Raw genomic sequence first — 17968 nt, 5'->3', positions numbered from 1 at the left:
TTAGAATCATCAATAGATTCTTCTTAACACATTTTTCTGCCGAAGAAAACTAATGTGGTAAGAAGGGATGGAAAGAACATGAATGCTTACATCTATCTTGACTAACGAGCTAATGGCATAATTCTGTGTGTCTGTTTAGTCTTTAAGGTAGATATCATTCACAACTATACACTTACAACTGGTAGACATAAGAGTCTAATTAACTATTTCAAAAACACATACTATTTCCATTACAGTAAACCGATTCTTAGAAAAAAAACATAAATTCACTTATTATAAACTTCTCCTAAATCCTGGAGTAGGGTTGAGAGACACAAAAAGAAAATCTTTGTCTTGAGTCACATGAAATGGTACCTCAATTTAAAAAATAATTTCATGTAGTAACTGATCCATATTATTTATAGTTAATAAAATACATAATCTTTAGTTAACTTTTGGTCATACATTATTATAAGCATACTGTGCATCTCCTAGAAGGAAGGAATGCCAGCTATTAAATCAAAAGCAAACATTTCTTAAGTGCTTGTATGTGCAGGATCCCAGCTGGAAATTACCAATATAATAATAAAACATCTGAAATGAGAGGATGAACTCAGAAATTCCTAAGATTTCTTAACTTATTAATTTAAATTGTTATTAAATTAAATAATTCAATATGTGGGTAGGCATTTGATGAACTTGCTCAAAAACATTTGAGATGTTCATGAGTTTGTATTTCCCAGAATCAGAATATAATAATTTTATCTAAAATGACACTTTTGCCCTAGCTGCTGAGCAATTTAAACTCTATGGGAATCACACTCCAGTAAGAGTGTGTATATTCTGTTTTACAAATAAAAATTGCCTGCCATGCACCTAACAAAAGTCTCTAGCCCATTAGGATGTAAGGTTAAAACAAAGCTAGAATTTTTATTAGCGCCTTATCCTTATGTCTCATCCTTTTATTTCTCTACTGACTCTTAAGCTTCTCCATCAAATTCCTACATTAAATATTAAACTACCATACCACTCTCTTGATTCAGAGGTTATTATCTATGCTAAAACCAGACTCCAGAAAAATCTCCTACCTTCACACTCCCTTTATGGCTTCACTGTTTCTTATTTGTGCAGGGGGATCAGACTAAGGGAAGGATGACGCAGACACTTAAACTCACAGCCACAACCTGTCTAGAGCTAACAGCCCAGGGTAACTGTATGGGACTTTAAGACCAACTGCCTTCCTCTAACGGTGTTTAAGTTTTCAGTGCCAAGAAGAGTCAAAATAACATCAGAAAAAAAGAAGGGGCATCAGGAATCTGGGGCTCCAGTCTCAATTCTCTGCATTAAGAGCAGCCAGCTGGGGAATTCTACACCTATCACATACTCTCATTTGGTTTGTTTCCCCACCTATAAAGCAACTAAAGACCATGTTCCTTTCAGCTTCTAGAAGTAAAACATTTAGATGACTACAAACAAGGAATCTAGTCACACTTCAAATACAAAAGCTGGCATTACTTCTTATACTTGCTACTGAAATTCTCCGAGCCACTCCTATCCTTGAGGGAAACTTGTATTCAACTCGACTGTTCAAGAGTAGTTCTGGGTCTAAGTTACCTGAGTGAAAGCTACATGTCACTCGATACTTTCAGCTAATACTTGGGCCCCTGTGAAAGCGCACAGTACTGTGCTAGCCTTAGGTGACTTCTTGCAGAAGTCGTATTCAATAGCAGGAACAATCTCTGGTTGAAACTGTCAGAGACAAATTTGCATCATAACTTGTGCTTCAGAAGTCTTTACTCACTACCCCTCAAAACTGTGTAATAGAAAACTGTGTTCATCACTGAACCAAAAACCCAATGGAGCATTCTAATGCCTATTCTGAAGCACTTGTGGTTCCAATGTTTCACTCATTAATGCTCTTTTCCTAAATTAAGTCTCACAATATTTTCTAATAAAGGTTTGACATGCAGCATTTTATGAGCTGAAACAAACTCTTTTTGAAAAACTCTTAAACCATGTCCATATACTATTGCCAACTCAACCCTATCACAAAAGAATCCAAGTTGTTTTACCTTTCTAAACAATAAATATCAATAACTCTGAAAACACATTATTTATGCAAAAGTCTGATAAATGTACATATAAAGTATCCTCACTTTCCTTGCTCTTCTTTGTGTCCTAATTCTTATCAAGATGACATATTAAACTGATCTACCATTATGAAGTTATAAATACACATCTAGAGAATTTTAAATTATCTTTCTGATATAATGATCATTGCAAATACCTCTCTGTCTAAACAGACATGACAACGAAATATAGCATAAAATCCTAGACCAGATCAGGTACTGGTAGAAAAAAAAAATGCTACAAAAGATGTTACTGGGACAATTGGCAAAATTGTAATGTGGGCTGTAAAAAACAAAATATCCTGAATTTGCTCACTGTATGCAGTTTTGTAAGAAAATATCCTGGCTCTCAGGATATGCACATTAAAGTATTAAGGGCTAAAGAGGCACAGATGTATGCAGCCTACTCTCAAATGACCCCCTAAAAAAGAGAGCAAACAAATGTAGCAAAATGTTAAAAATTGGTGAATCCAGGTAAAGTAAATATGGGAGTTTTCTGAATTATTTGTACTACTTTCTGTAGTTCAAAAGTAATTTAAAATAATATCTTTAAAAACCTGCTTAGACTCTGTTCATCCCCTACAACTAAATTTCTCCACTCCCCACCATTCACAGAAACATCCTGAAAGTTGTGAATAGTCACTGTCTCCTGTTGTACTCCACTCCACTGAGAGATTTCCACAGTGCCAAACTCAACAACTTCTTCTTGGCCTCATCTTAATTTCTTCACAGTGCTGAATGCAGGTGACCACTCTTTCACCTCTTATGGTGCCACATCTCGCTGGTTCTCCTTGTATCTCACTGGCTGCTCTTTGTCTCCTTTGCTGGCTCCCCTCAATATCCTAGACCCCCTTCTATTCTCTATCTAAATAATCTCATCAGTTTACAACATTAAAAGCACCCTGAATTCCAGACTCAAGTATCCAACATCTGACAAGACATATCTGCTTGTTTGTCAAATGGGCATCTCAAACTTTGCTGGTTGAAACAAAAGTCTTTTTTTTTTTGGGAGGGTCTCCCTCTGTTGCCCAGTCTGGAGTACAGTGGCATGACCACAGATCGCTGCAACCTTGACCTCCCAGGCTCAAGTGATCCTCTCGCCTCAGCATCCTGAGTGGCTGGGACTATAGGCGCATGCCACCATGCCCAGCTAATTAAAAAATAATTTTTTTTTTTTTTTTTTTTTTGTGGAGACAGGGTCTCCCTATGTTGCTCAGGCTTGAAAGAAAACTCTTGATTCCCTTCTCTAACCCATTCCAATCTGCTCCTCCTTCAGTTGCCTAATACCACTAAATACCACTAGTTTTCACCCAGTTGTTCAGGAATTGACCATTTCTCACCCCCTCTGCTGTCCACCCTAGTCCATGGTCTAGGCAGATTTGCCTGCCTCCCCTTTTGTTCCGTCATAACCCATTCTCTGAGACAAAGCAGCAAAAATGAGCTTATTAAATCTGTAATTAAATCATGTCTTCCCCCCATCAAAATCTTCCAATGGTTTCCCATCACACAGAAGACCTTATATCCTCATCACAACCTGCAAAGCTGTACCTAACATGGGTGCCTGCCCATCTCTCTGAACTTATCTCCTAGCAGTCTCTGTCCCCTTTTTCACTATGTTCATCACACTGGTTTTCTTACAGTCTCAAGATCATGCTAAGTTTGTTCCCACCTAAGGGCCTTTACTTTTGCATGCTCTTTCCCCCATATTCACATTGCTCACTCCTTCCCCTCTTTCAGATCGACTGCTGGCCAAATAAGACATTTAAGAAAGGCAATATCCTCTTCCTTTTCCTCTCTCTGCTTTACTTTTCTTAATATGTATTTGTTTTTTCTTGTCTCTTCATTAAAAAATAACTTAATGAAAAACATTAACATGTGACAGTTTCTCATTGCTAAAAAAAAGAAAAGCAAACAATATATATGAAATTCAAGCTCCATTCAACTATCTCCCTTAATCTTAGTTCCCTCCCCAGAAGTACTTTAGTATTCATTTGGTTGCGTATCCTTATAGAGTTCTTCTCTATGGAATTAAATACACAGGTATCTGTAGAAACAAAAAGTGTTTTATGCCTGTTCTATAGCAAACTTCAAAATACGCCTTAACTTTCCTAGTCATTATACAGAGATTTATTTTGTTACTCATTGGAATATATAGGTCTATTGGTGAACACTTAACGTAATTACCATTTTGCACCATTACGAACAATTCATTTAACAAATATTTACTGAGTGTCTACTACATTCTAGGCTCTGTATTTGTATCTTGCTGCAGATACAGCAAAAAATAAAACAAAGATCTTGCCCTCTTGCAGCTTGTATTCTTGCAGGAGGAGGACAATAAACAGAATAAAATATACAGTGTAAACTTTTTTTGAAAAGGGCCAGAGAGTAAATATTTTTGGCTTTGCAGGCCACATATATATGTCACGTATTTTTTGCTTTGTTTTACAATCTTTTAAAAATGTAAAAACTATTCTTAGCTTATAGAATGTACAAAAACAGGGCAGAAGCTCATGGAGCTGTGGCTTGCTGACCCCTAATAGAGTATGTTAGAAGGTGGCATGTGCTATGCAAAAAATAAAAAGGAGTCCAGGATAAGAGTGGGTGGGGAAGTGCAGGATATAATATAGTATTAAACAGGATTTCATAGATGGTAAGATCTGAGCAAAGACTGGGAGGTAAGTCCATTGAGCCAAGCAGATATGTGGAAGAAGTACATTTCAGAGAGTGGAGCCACCAAGAGTCCTAAAGTACGAACAGGACAGATATAGCAAGGAGGCCAGTGAGCAAGAGGAGGACAGTGGTAATAGTTAATAAGGTCAGGAAGGTAAGGAGAAAGTGGAGTGGACTGGGCAGATCATGGAGAGCCTCACAGGACCAGCTACTCTCTGAATGAAAGGGAATGTCTTAGTCCATTCAGGTTGCTATCACAAATCACCATAAATGAGATAGCTCATAAACAACAGAAATTGATTTCTTACCATTCTGTAGGATGGGAAGTCCAAGATGAAGACATATTCAGTATCTGGTGAGGGCTGCTTTCTAGCTCACAGACTTCTTGCTGTGTCCTCAAGAGACAAAGGGCAAGGGATCTCTCTAGGGTTTTTGTTTGTTTGCTTTGAGAGAGAGTCTCACCATATCACTCAGGCTGGAGTGCAGTGGCGCAATCTCGGCTCACTGCAACTTCAGCCTCCTGGGTTCAAGCGATTCTCCTGCCTCAGCCTCCCGAGTAGCTGGGACTACAGGCACGTGCCACCACGCCCGGCGAATTTTTTGTATTTTTAGTAGAGATGGGGTTTCACCGTGTTAGCCAAGATGGTCTCGATCTCCTGACCTCGTGATCCGCCCGCCTCAGCCTCCCAAAGTGCTGGAATTACAGACATAAGCCACTGCACCTGGCCTCTAGGGCTTTTTAAGGGCACCAATCCTGTTCATGAGGACTCCACTCCCATGACCTAATGGCCTCCTAAAGGGCCCATTTCCTAATACTATCAACTTGGGAGTTAGGATTTCAAGTTTGGGAGGACACATACATTCAGACCATAACAGAAGCCATTGCAGGAGAAGTGACAGGGACTGTCTTAATTTGCGAAAGGTTTATTCTGGCTACTGTATTGAGAAAATACTGTTGGAAGGGGCTCGGGCAGAAGGGGCGGACCACATAGTAACCTATTTCAGTAATCCAACAAGATGTGATGGTAGTGGCTTGGACAAGGGTGGTGGCAGTGCGGGAGGTGGTGAGGCATGATAGGATTTTGGATGTATTTTGATGATACAGAAAACAGATTGTCCTGAAAGAACAGATCTGAAGAGCAAAAGAAAAAGTGAAGTAAAAAAATAAGGTCAGGATTTTGGTCTGAGCTGCAGGATGGAGTTGCCATTGACAGAAATGGGGGAGTCTGTGGGTAAGGTAGGCACTGGGGAGAAAGTTGAGGAATTTAGTTTTTGGGTATGCTGACTTGATGTCTATTATTAAACATTTAGGGGAGATGCTAAATAGGCAATTGCACGTATAAGACTGGAATTGGGGAGAGGGGCTAAAGATCTAAATTTGGGTATTGTTGATATTTACATGGTATTTAAAGCCATGAGACTAAATGAGATTACCAATAAAATGAGCATAGATAGAAAGAAATAAACAAACAAACAATAAAATTGGGGCTCTTCAACATTAAGAGGTCAGTGAAAATAAAGGAAAAGGAGAATTACAAGGACCAGCACTGAGACAGCAGATAACCAGGAATGTGTGACGTCCTAGAAGGCAAAGAAGAAATGGTTTCAAGGCTAAGGGAAGCAAACAGCTGTGTCAAATGCTGCTGACAGGTCACATAGGATGAGAATCAGTAACATAAGGCATTTAACAATATGGGGGCTACTGAAGAACCAGAGGAGCTGTTTCTGTGGGAGTGGTGCAGATAAAGGCCTGACTAGAGTGGGTTTAACAGAGTACTAGAGGAGAGAACTTGGCAATAGCAAGTACAGACAACTATTTCGAGAAATACTGCTCCCAAAGGAAACAAAAAATTGGGGTAATGTGGTGAAATCGGACAATTTTTTTCCTAAGAGGGGAAAAATGATAGCATATTTGTTTGCTGATAGAAATGATTCAATAAAGAGAACAAAATTGATGATGTGGAAGGAGAGAACGTGAAGCCAAGTCCTTGAGCAGATGAGAGAGAATGGGGCCTAGTACAAAGGTAGACAAGAATATGAACAGTTAATCTAAGGTAATGGGCAGGAAGACAGTCATGTACTGAGCAGATGCTGCATAGACCATTTTCTTTTTTTTTTTTTGAGACGGAGTCTTGCTCTGCCACCCAGGCTGGAGTGCAGTGGCTGGATCTCAGCTCACTGCAAGCTCCGCCTCCCGGGTTTACGCCATTCTCCTGCCTCAGCCTCCGGAGTAGCTGGGACTACAGGCGCCCGCCTCGTCGCCCGGCTAGTTTTTTGTATTTTTAAGTAGAGACAGGGTTTCACCGTATTAGCCAGGATGGTCTCGATCTCCTGACCTCGTGATCCGCCCGTCTCGGCCTCCCAAAGTGCTGGGATTACAGGCTTGAGCCACTGCGCCCGGCCGACCATTTCATAAATAGAGTGCCAGAGGTACGTGGAGTGGTTGCAGTCTATGGAAGTTCTGATTACTTCAATTTTCTTAGAAAAATGGGAAGCAAGGTCATGAGCTGAAGGTGAGGATGGGAAAAGAGATATGGAAGGTTTGGGGAAAATAAGATATGAAATAGTCATTTAGAAGAGTGGGAGAGTAAGCAGACTAGGAAATACAGTACAACCATCGGGCAGCATTACGGACCCACTTGAGGTTTGTGGTCATGTGTGGTTGTGTGGTTTTTTTCTGGCCATGCCCAGCTACATAGGGGCAAGTGCAAACAAAACAAAACAAAACAAAACAAAACAAAACAAAAAAACCCAGAGAGTTTGTTTTAACTAAGGCTCTGGTTTTGCCAAACAAGCAAAGAGCAAGGAAGGGGATCCAAAGAAGTAATTAAACTGATTAACCATGAAATTTAGATGAGTAAATTCCATGTAAAAGGGAGTAAAAACATCAAGAGGGTAAGGGGCGGGGGAATAGTAATAGGATCAATGGATTGGAGATTCCACTGGGGTCAGAAGATGGTTAGGGCTGAGGCACTAGGAGTGAGCTGCAAAAATAGGAAGAAGGGGTAACAGAGCAGAACACATGAAATGGCAACTACGGAAGGATTGCAGTTATTGACAATATAGGAGGGTATCACTGTGGAATGAGTGGCTGACATAGCGTAGATGGGAAGAACACTGGAAGAGGGGTCTAGGAAATGACAGGCCAGAGTTTGGGCGGATCAGTTATGTATACTCTTATCAATTTCAATATAAAGACTGGAGAGTGGGACAGCGAGCCTTTATGACATAATTCAAAACTGAAGATTGTAGGGAGAAAGGAGGAAGCATAGTCTGAAAGAAGCAAGGAAGGCCGGGCGCGGTGGCTCAAGCCTGTAATCCCAGCACTTTGGGAGGCCGAGACGGGCGGATCATGAGGTCAGGAGATCGAGACCATCCTGGCTAACACGGTGAAACCCCGTCTCTACTAAAAATACAAAAAAAAAACTAGCCGGGCGAGGTGGCGGGCGCCTGTAGTCCCAGCTACTCGGGAGGCTGAGGCAGGAGAATGGCGGGAACCCGGGAGGCGGAGCTTGCAGTGAGCTGAGATCTGGCCACTGCACTCCAGTCCGGGCGACAGAGCGAGACTCCGTCTCAAAAAAAAAAAAAAAAAAAAGAAGCAAGGAGACTCGTGACAGATATCTTCCCCACCTCCAGAAACAGTGTTAAGGAAAGTTATGGAGCAAACAAACAAAAACAGCCACAACTGCACAGTGGAAGAGAGTCCGGTTTCCATTAGAGCAAGAAAGTGAAAACAACATCTAAGAATAGGTTCAGACTGGATTTTGCAGATGATAGACAGTTAATTTCACAAGGCACAGTAGAAGGGTATGAAGAGTTGAGAAAGGGTTTAAGAAAAAGTGTAGACCCCACTCCAGCCTGGGCAAGAGAGCTAGACTCTGTCTCAAAACAAAAAACAAAAAACAAAAAACAAAAAACGTGTAGACCCAGTCTGAGCGCGGTGGCTCACACCTGTAATCCCAGCACTTTGGGAGGTCGAGGTGGGTGGACTGCCTGAAGTCAGGAGTTGGAGACCTGCCTGGCCAACACAGTGAAACCTCGTCTCTACTAAAATACAAAAAATCAGCTGGGCATGGCAGTGTGCGCCTGTAGTCCCAGTTATTAGGCAGGCTGAGGCAGGAGAATTGCTTGAACACAGGAGGCAGAGGTTGCAGTGAGCCGAAATCACGCCAGTGCACTCCAGCTTGGGCGACACAGCGAGACTCCATCTCCAAAAAAAGTGTAGACCTTTTTATGAATGGAGTGCCAGAGATAAAATGTGAACAGGAAGTCTGGAGGTTCTGTGGTTACTGACAAAGACTAATCCTAGCACACATGACTCCTGATACACCCATGTGTTTCACTAAGAAATGGAAACTGCTGGGTCAAAGATGTTTTTACTTTAAAACAGCTGTACTGATATATTCAATGTCATCCCTTTAACCTTCTCAATACATACTAACAAAACTTTTTTCTCTTTTGCCGGTATAATGAGCAGAAAAAAAAAAGTCACTGCTTTACTTTGCATTTGTCTACTAGTGAGGTAAATCATCATTCCATGTTTACCCGCTAGCCATATTTCCTCTTCTGTGGAACCTGCTCACTTAAAAAACTGAGTTGTTTTCCCTTTTAAACTGATGTAGAGTGCTTTAAAAATCTATTTTATTCTCTTCTTAATGATTCACACAAATCAACCTTCTACATTCGTTTCATACCTTTCAACAGCTCATAATAGGGTGATATAAGGCTCAGTAGGTGCTCTCTCTTCCAAATCCCTCTGTACTATATATTAGAGTTTGTCTAATTAAGGCCTTAGTCAAATCTGGCCATACCACTGGTTTCGTAACTGTTTTTGCACTACAGTGGTAGAGATGGTATGGCCCACAAAGCAGAAATTATTTGCTATCTGGCCCTTTGCAGAAAGCTTGTGGGCCCCTGCTATATACCTTTCAGGGCCCGTTGGCTTAAGATTTCCAAGAACCCAGCGGATCCTTATCTTTACTGACACACTCACTGAAATGCTGTTCCTAGTTCCCAAAATGCTCCAGACATTCCCCCTAATCTACTCAACGAATCTATTACTGGCCTTTCTGGTGTTTTTACAGACTTATATCACGAAATCTGTAAATACACTTATTGAACTTGTTTATTTACACATCTCTTTCTCCACTAGTATGTAAATCTCTCGACAAGAGATAATGCCAGCACAATAAATGGCACACAAAGTCCTTCATGGTTTGCTAGCTCTCTCATCATTTCCTAGTTCTGCTATGCTCCAGTCAAAATATATATTTAATTTCATTAAATATTTTTCAAAAACATAATTTCTAATGGTAGCATAATAATCAAGAGTTCTGTACTTTCATATTCATTTCTTTAAAATTTTGGTGGATACCACCTATTCCTAATAATTTATTTGCATTTATTTAGCATATTCATGATTTGCTGAAATACTTCTCTTCCTTAATTCCTTTCTTAGTAAAAACAAAAGTGGTGGAATCTTATCCTTCCTAGGATTAACTTTTTCATCTGTGGTAGGAACATATGCATCTAGGATAAAGGGGCTCCACTAACTACCTTGTAGGTAGTTCTATTTTCCTTATGTGAAACACATATTATTTTTTTATTTCCCCAGTAGAACCTTCATTTACTTTACCAGGAGTTTTACTAAATGCATATTTCAATTCAAGCACTTATGAGCCTTTTCATTCCTCTTACTCCCCAGATTTAATCAAATTTGAGATTTCTTTGCTTTTCTCTCACTTACTTGTTTTGAGATCATTAAGAGTTACACCCACAGATATTTGGTGCATTCACTTTAGAACCCAGCTTTATATAGCTGTTGCCAATTATATCTCACCCAGGCAAAGATTTTTCTCTAAAATATATGTGGAAAGTTAAGCCCTGTCTTGTTTAACTTTGCAACTTACCCATTCATTATTCCCAACTCAGTTTATCTTAAAAATGTGGTCTGTGATCTATAGTTAGTTATAGCATAAAATTCCGAGTATGTATATGATATAAAAGTATACAAACAAAACAGCATGATGGGCTTTGCAGCCAAGCAGATCTAGATTCAGATTCAGGCTCGAACGCTCTGAGCCCTTGGACAAAGTACTTACCTATTTACACTTTGTTTTCTCATCAGTAAAATAGAAGTAACTCCCATGTATAACACAGAGCCAAGATAATAAATGAGAACAATGTACATGAAAGTGACAATGTATATTAAATGCCTATAAATAATGTCCAGTACAAGTAAAACGTTAATCCACTCTCTATTCTTCTAATCCCCAAGCAACAGGAACAATAAATACTGTGTAGTCTCAATTTATTGTATTAATAAGTTCATTATTAAATTCCCTTAAGTAAAAGCAATTTGGCAGTATGGACCATGAGCTTTGGATGTTTACTTTGACTCAGTATTTTTGCTTTGGGGACTCTATCTTCATAATCTAGAATGCATAAATTGATTTTTTTTAAGAGGATGTTCATTGCAGTGTTTATTATAACTGCAAAAAATTTAAAACTGTTTAATAATGAGAAATCCACACAAACATGCAAACATTAGATATGGTAAGAGAATAATTTAGTAGCATAAGAAAATGCTTATGGTGCTAGGTGAAAAAAGAATACAAAATTACCTACACAGTAAAGTGTCAACTGTGAAAAAAATCCAATAAACTCAGAAAAAAACATTGGAAGGAAATGCACCAAAGGGCTTACAGTAGGTACTACATAGTACTGATATTTGTAATTTTTATTTTATGGTTTTCTATAGTTTTCTGAAATAATTAACAATGATAATGACATTGATGATAACAGCAGTTATTATTTATAAAAAAGTTAATACATGACAGGCCCAGTTTTTTTTTTTTTTGAGGTGGAGTTTCACTCTTGTTGCTCAGGCTGGAGTGCAATGGCATGATCTTGGCTTACCGCAACCTCCGCCTCCCAGGTTCAAGCAATTCTCCTGCCTCAGCCTTCCTAGTAGCTGGGATTACAGGCATGTGCCACCAGGCCCAGCTAATTTTGTATTTTTAGTAGAGTGGGGTTTCTCCATGTTGGTCAGGCTGGTCTCGAACTCCCGACCTCAGGTGATCCACCCGCCTCGGCCTCCCAAAGTGCTGGGATTATAGGCGTGAGCCACTGCGCCCGGCCTGACAGGCCCAGTTTTAAGAGCTTACTGTATTAACTCATTTAGTCCTCATAACATAAGATGAAAAAGTGAGATTAAATAACTTGCCCAAGGTCACACAGATAATTACAGAAGGTGCCAAAATCTGAATCCCAATAGTGTAGCTCTAAAGCGCCTGTTCTCTACACTACACTGAAAAGTTTTGCTTTGTTTTAAAAATTTAACCGTTAAAAAGGCATATATCAATCCCAACTTTATGGTCTCACAGTTATCAGCTTCTTTGTCAGTTCTGAGTTGTAATATTTGCTCTGTCATGGAGTGTCTTTTTGGATTAAGATGTAGCCACTATTCCTATATGTATTCTATCTACTCCAGAAAATTCCAAGACAAATCCACCTTCCCTATTTCCCATTTCAATATCTCATTTGACCATTGAGACTCTAGAACTCTAATATTCTTATTATAGCAACTGACAGTACTTCAAAGGACCCTTCAAAGCAACCCAATCACACTTGCTTTTGAAAACCTGCCAACTAACATCCACGCATATAATTACAAATCAGTTGCCACTTGCTGTAGTTTGCATATGGTGTGTCTGTCTCCATCAAAATTCATGTTGAAATCTGATCATGATCTCGTGGACATGATTTAGTTCCCCCAGGGTGAGTTGTTAGAAAGCCAGGCCCTCCCCTCAGATTTCCCTTTCTTTGCCTGGGGAGCTTCCCCTTTGACCTTCTCTAGCATGATATGATGCAGCACAACAAGCTGACCAGATGGCGGCGCCTTGCTTCTTATACTTCCCGGCCTGCAGAACCGTGAGCCAAATAATAAACCTCTTCTCTTTATAAAGGACCCAGTCTCAGGTACAGCAACACAATACGGATTAAGGCACCACTCTTGCAAACATCTGTCTTCCATTGTGAAGTTCATTCCTTGTACAATTCAGAAGTCTCCTTCACCTGCCAACACTCAACAGATTTACCATGGCAATGGCTGAATAGGGCCAACTAAGAAAAATCCTCAACCTCCAGGGGAATTTCACTGTTTCTGATCCTTCTCTTTGAGGATGGCATTGTTCTCCATTGTTTTTGAAAACCTCATCAGTTTCTTTGATTCTCTCAGCTTTCTCACCCTTTTGCTGGTAAACCAAACTGTTTTGAGGAGGGAGGATATCTTTTTGGCACCAATATGTATTCAAATATCAATCTCAGGAAAAAAATCACAATTTATACCCTGGCCAATAAAAAGAACTCCCCCACTTACTGCTGTGCTCCTCTCTGCAGTTTATATTTGATAAATTTATTTCATTACACATGTCACTTGGTTTGACTTCCTTTAAAACCAGGTTTCTTTTCTTAAAAAAACATTTGCAGAATCCAACATGGTTAAAAGTCAAGAAATTCTTCTAAATATAGATGTTTACATTTCAATGTAGGAGCTCATTTACAACATTTAGAAAAACTGAGTTCATGGAATGGCTTCAAAATTATAAATATAGTAAAAAAATGAATACAATAACAAGTATTGATATTGGAAAAGCTTACAACTAGAATCACATATTTTTACAAAAAATCTTATTCTGTTCACATTATATAATGGTAATAAAGCCACTCAGAGTTGAGGTAGAAGTGCAAACAAGATTTTTATAGATATTTCAGTGGGAGGAATTTAATAATTCCTGACTAGGACAAAGATGCAGCCACATCAAGACTAATCCAGGGTGGCGGCCCCTTTTAGGAAAAAGAAAACAGAACACTAGTACTTCATTAGGCTCACGTTAAATTGCATGAAGTAAAAATCGTACTGCCAAACTAGTATAAATTTATGCATTGCATAGCTAGAGACTGAAAAAGAAATCTGCACCTTCAAACTATTATTTCCCTTTTGTGGTTGCTAATTTTCATCCTGGTACAGCCTTCTCTAGGAACAACTAGGGTGCCAAGTAAGGTAAAAGTGGAAAACAGATCCTTTCCCAAAAAACGGGACTTTCCCCTTTTCCACTAAATATAGCTTCTTCACCACTCTAATATGAAAGCTTTTATATAACAGGGAAACTTAAAATCCTGCAGGAACTTTTGTTATTCTAAAAGTGAGTACGTCAGGACAGCCATTTTACAACCTTCATTTCCAAACACCTATTACACCATACATCTTGCAATTTTAAAAGTATCTTTTCTTTAGGGTAAAAAAAGTACCATTTACGCATTCATCATTTAAGTCATTACTGTTACAAAGGACAGTTATTAAACTTCTTAATACAGCTGTCAAAATCAATTTGTAGATGCCTCCAATTTCAATTTTCTACATTTACATCTACTGATAGACCAACCTGATTAGCGATTAAGATAACAGACTTAAACTGTAAGCAATCCTTGCAAAATCCAGTTGATTTTTTAAAATCAGTAAGCAACACGCGATCATTTTTAAAGAAAGCCATTCCGAAAATAGCTTGATTGTGGTGGCCGGTCTGCTCCTCAGCAGCTGTTCCCTGTTGCTTGTACGCATGGGAGTTCAGGTAGAAGTGCAAAACCCACAAGCCCACGCAAAACCCGTACAGTCACAAACATTATGTAAACATGTCGTAAGGCCAAGCCCCAAGGAGAAGAAAGAACCGCCGGGAGAAAGAGATCGGCAAGCTGCATGCGAGGACGATGGGCGCTGTGTGCGGACGCGGGAGACCCGGGCAGAGGGGCCCAGGGCGGGACAAAGACTGGCCCATCTTGGGCAGCGCCGGCCAGCGCCCAGAACCAGTGGGAGGCTGCCGTCCCGGGGCAGCCGACTGCAGCACTCAAGGGCCTCAAACGCCACAGCTTAACAGGCGAGGCAAACGCTTCCCTGAGTATCAGATCATTCCCTTCCTGCCCCTTGTAACGGGCTCCCACCGCCCCTAACGGGCTCCTCGGACACCTGAGAAGCCGCCGTCGCCTGCCCCCTACCCGGGTCCCACAGGGCGCCTGGGCCGGCAGCTGTTGGGGTTAGAACCGCGCCGCCGCTGCCTCCCGGCTTCAAACGGCCGGGCGGGCACCGAGAGAGCGAGCGAGCCCAGCGCCTCTCCCGTAGGCGCGTCAGGCAGCTCGGAGCTCCCAGCCTCTACTGCCGCCCCTCCAGTTCGGGGCCACGCACCCTCACGCCACCTACCCGGTCCCACACCATCCCAGAGGCCTCGGGCGCTCAGGCCTTCGGCCGAAGCGGCACTGCCTCCCGTCCGGGGCCTGAAATGGCTGCGGAACAAAGAGAATCTGGGCTCCACCGAGTGCCGGTCCGATTGGCCGGGGGGCGGAGCCCGCCGCGGGAACGTTCGGCGGCGGTCGCCTTGGCAACGGCGGCGGGGATGGGAAAACTGCGGCCTCGGTCGGCTGGGCCTGTGGGCCTGCGTCCGGCAACGCGCGGCAGTGCTTTCCAAGCGGGCTCTGTAGCTTCAGACCTCACCGGCCTGGCGCGGGGCTCACAAGTGCTCGCACTTCCTGCGGTCGGCGCGCTGACCGGAGCTTCTGGGTCTCGCACGCAGCAGCTGCAGACGCTGCCCGGCGCGGTGGGGCTGTGAGCAAAATGGCCCGCCAGTGTGGTTGCCCAGACTGTGCTGGGCCCTCCTAGGAGGATGGCCCTGCCCCAGCCTAACTTCTGTACCCCAGCATAACCTCGAAAGTAACAGCCGTGCCCTGGGAGCCTGTTCAACACTGAACATATCCCACAATAACACAGTTCCAGCGTCGCTGGTAAAAAGCAGAAATGGCTTCGGTAGGTAGATGCGGGTGGATGGCTGCCTGCTTAGTACAAGATAGGCTTTTGACGTGTGTTGTGTCTGGCGTATAAACTACTATGTAATTAAAATTCAGTGATTTATAAAATTTTTACGTCTCCAGGTGTGCAATCCTATAAAACTGTAGTTTCTTGGTCTTAGAAATAACAAGTCCTTCTCTCCCTAACCTGCCATCATGAGAAATTAAAATGTCCTCTATTTTCTGTACGGCAAATGATTCAAAATGGGAGTGGTGGACGTTTTTATACCCAATTGCAACAACGGTAATGAGATAAATATCAGTTCGCTTCCCTCAGATTATTCTTATATGTAACATTTACTGTATAAAAATACTTAAAATTTGCATAGCTAGCTGATTCTTATTTTCTAAGGTGGTGATTCCGATGATAATATTCCTCACATGATCAATGTGAGTAGAAATACCAGCAGTTCCGACTATCTTACTGGAAGTGCTGTATATATTTTGAAAATACGTAACAGTTGTTGCCTTCCTGTCATAGTTTAGGTAAAATTGCAGTACATAATACTAGAAAATGTCTGTAAATTTTTACTAAGATAATTTATTTGTTCATCTAAACATGTTAACAATTTTCGTTTGAACTACAGTCATTTTGCAGACACAACTAGTTTATTTAACTTAAAATTTGAGACTAAAAGTATCATTTTTTAATTATTGGGAAATTGAACTTAGCAAGGAAAATATTATAGATAACTAAAATACTCATGATTTCAACATGTTCTAATGTTAATTTGATAGTAATTGGATACAGTAGTGTATATCAAAAAGAGCCCCCCCCATAGGAGTAGATTACTAAGAACAAAAATGTAATATAAACTTTCCTAAATGGTAGTTTATCTGCAGGAAAATATACCCAGAAAAAGTGTATTTATCCAAATAACAAATGGCTTATTTCTGCATTTGAAAAGTTACATCGTGGACTAGGATCTGTACAAATCAGAGGATGTGTAGTATTTGCATTATTCTTTGCTAAAGGAAAAAACACAAACATTTCTAAAATCTAAAGGATTAGCAAATAATGACAGATGTAAATACTGCTGACTAAGCAATTAGTAGGAGTTCCTCTGATTAATAGTTTAGAAATAATTGAAATGAAGAAAAAGTAACATTATTTACCCTAAGAGGATTTATTGGCCAAAATATTTTGAAAGAAAAAAATGTTGATTATCAGATGTAGTAAAATTGAGATTAAGCAAATTAAATATGTATTCTTTTGTAAAAATTAAAGTGAATGAAAATATTAATATAAAATAGTTCTATGTTGAATAGAGATTCTTACACATGTAGCCTTTTTGTCTCTTCTAGGTCAAATTAAAAATACATGTTTTAAAGAGTAAATCTTATCATTAACAAGGATTTATTAACATGGCTTATTTTATTTTTCTTTGCACAGTTTGCACATATAATAGCAGCTATCCAGTAGTATTTCTCTTTATACCTAAATATGTGGTAAAACTTTGAAGAATTAGTGATAATTTTTAAATGACAAAAATGAAGTTAAAAATTATAAACTTTGTTTTTACCTTTAAGACATATTATAGATACCTTATATTTTAAATTTCTGTATTAATTTTATTTTCTCAGGTGAAAAATTTACCAAGATAAAAATAAAAACATGTTAGAAGTTACAAAATAGCATCTGAGGAAGAAGACATACCAATAAGCTTTCACCTAGGAATGACAAGATGCTTATTTTGTCAGGTGTAGCATTGTCAAAACAAGTGTGGAGCTTGCAGGCAGAGGACCTATATGCAGACGCTGGCTTTACCATTTACGAATGCTTTTGGTTCAGTCTTTCTGAGCTTCACTTTCTTTTGTCTGAAATGAGATTAAGTAAGATAAGTTACATAAAGAACTCATGAGCAGAGTGCAGGGTAGGTTGTTAGAGGGCAATGAATGAAAGTATTACTAGACATTAATATAAATCAAAGATGTTTGAGAAGGAGGAATGATTATTGAAAAAGTACGTCTGGAAGTTCAAAAATTGTTAAATAAATATCTTTAATAGGCAATTGTTGGTAAGTATATAGAAACCTGGTAAGATAAGTAATCTTTTAAATGCAGCCAAGCTTCTAAAATAGAATAAGCCTGGGCGCAGTGGTTCACGCCTGTAATCCCAACACTTTGGGAGGCCGAGGTGGGCAGATTACCTGAGGTCAGGAGTTTGAGACCAGCCTGGCCAACATGGTGAAACCTCATCTCTACTAAAAATACAAAAATTAGCTGGATATGGTGGTGAGCTTCTGTAATCCTAGCTACTCAGGAGGCTTAGGCAGGAGAATCGCTTGAAC

At 40.1% G+C, this 17968-nt stretch overlaps 1 protein-coding gene across 5 annotated transcripts in view; it reads right to left on the bottom strand.

Annotated features, from left to right (window-relative positions):
- The window catches only part of TNPO1 (transportin 1), a 99928-nt gene extending 84727 nt beyond the window's left edge, over window positions 1–15201 (bottom strand). For all 5 annotated transcript variants that reach the window (XR_004429861.1, XR_004429862.1, XM_033179838.1 and 2 more), the window contains exon 1: window positions 15037–15201. Coding sequence is in view for 3 of the 5 variants with exons in the window: in XM_033179838.1 (XP_033035729.1) it covers window positions 15037–15051 (15 nt within the window). In the remaining 2 variants the exon portion in view is untranslated. The remainder of the gene's footprint in view (window positions 1–15036) is intronic.
- Between the last annotated feature and the right edge of the window lie 2767 nt (window positions 15202–17968).

Source organism: Trachypithecus francoisi, unplaced genomic scaffold (genome assembly GCF_009764315.1).
Source record: "Trachypithecus francoisi isolate TF-2019V2 unplaced genomic scaffold, Tfra_2.0 Lachesis_group2, whole genome shotgun sequence".
NCBI lineage: Eukaryota > Metazoa > Chordata > Mammalia > Primates > Cercopithecidae > Trachypithecus > Trachypithecus francoisi.
Note: the sequence above shows the minus strand (reverse complement) of the source record. Positions and strands in the feature narration are given on the sequence as shown.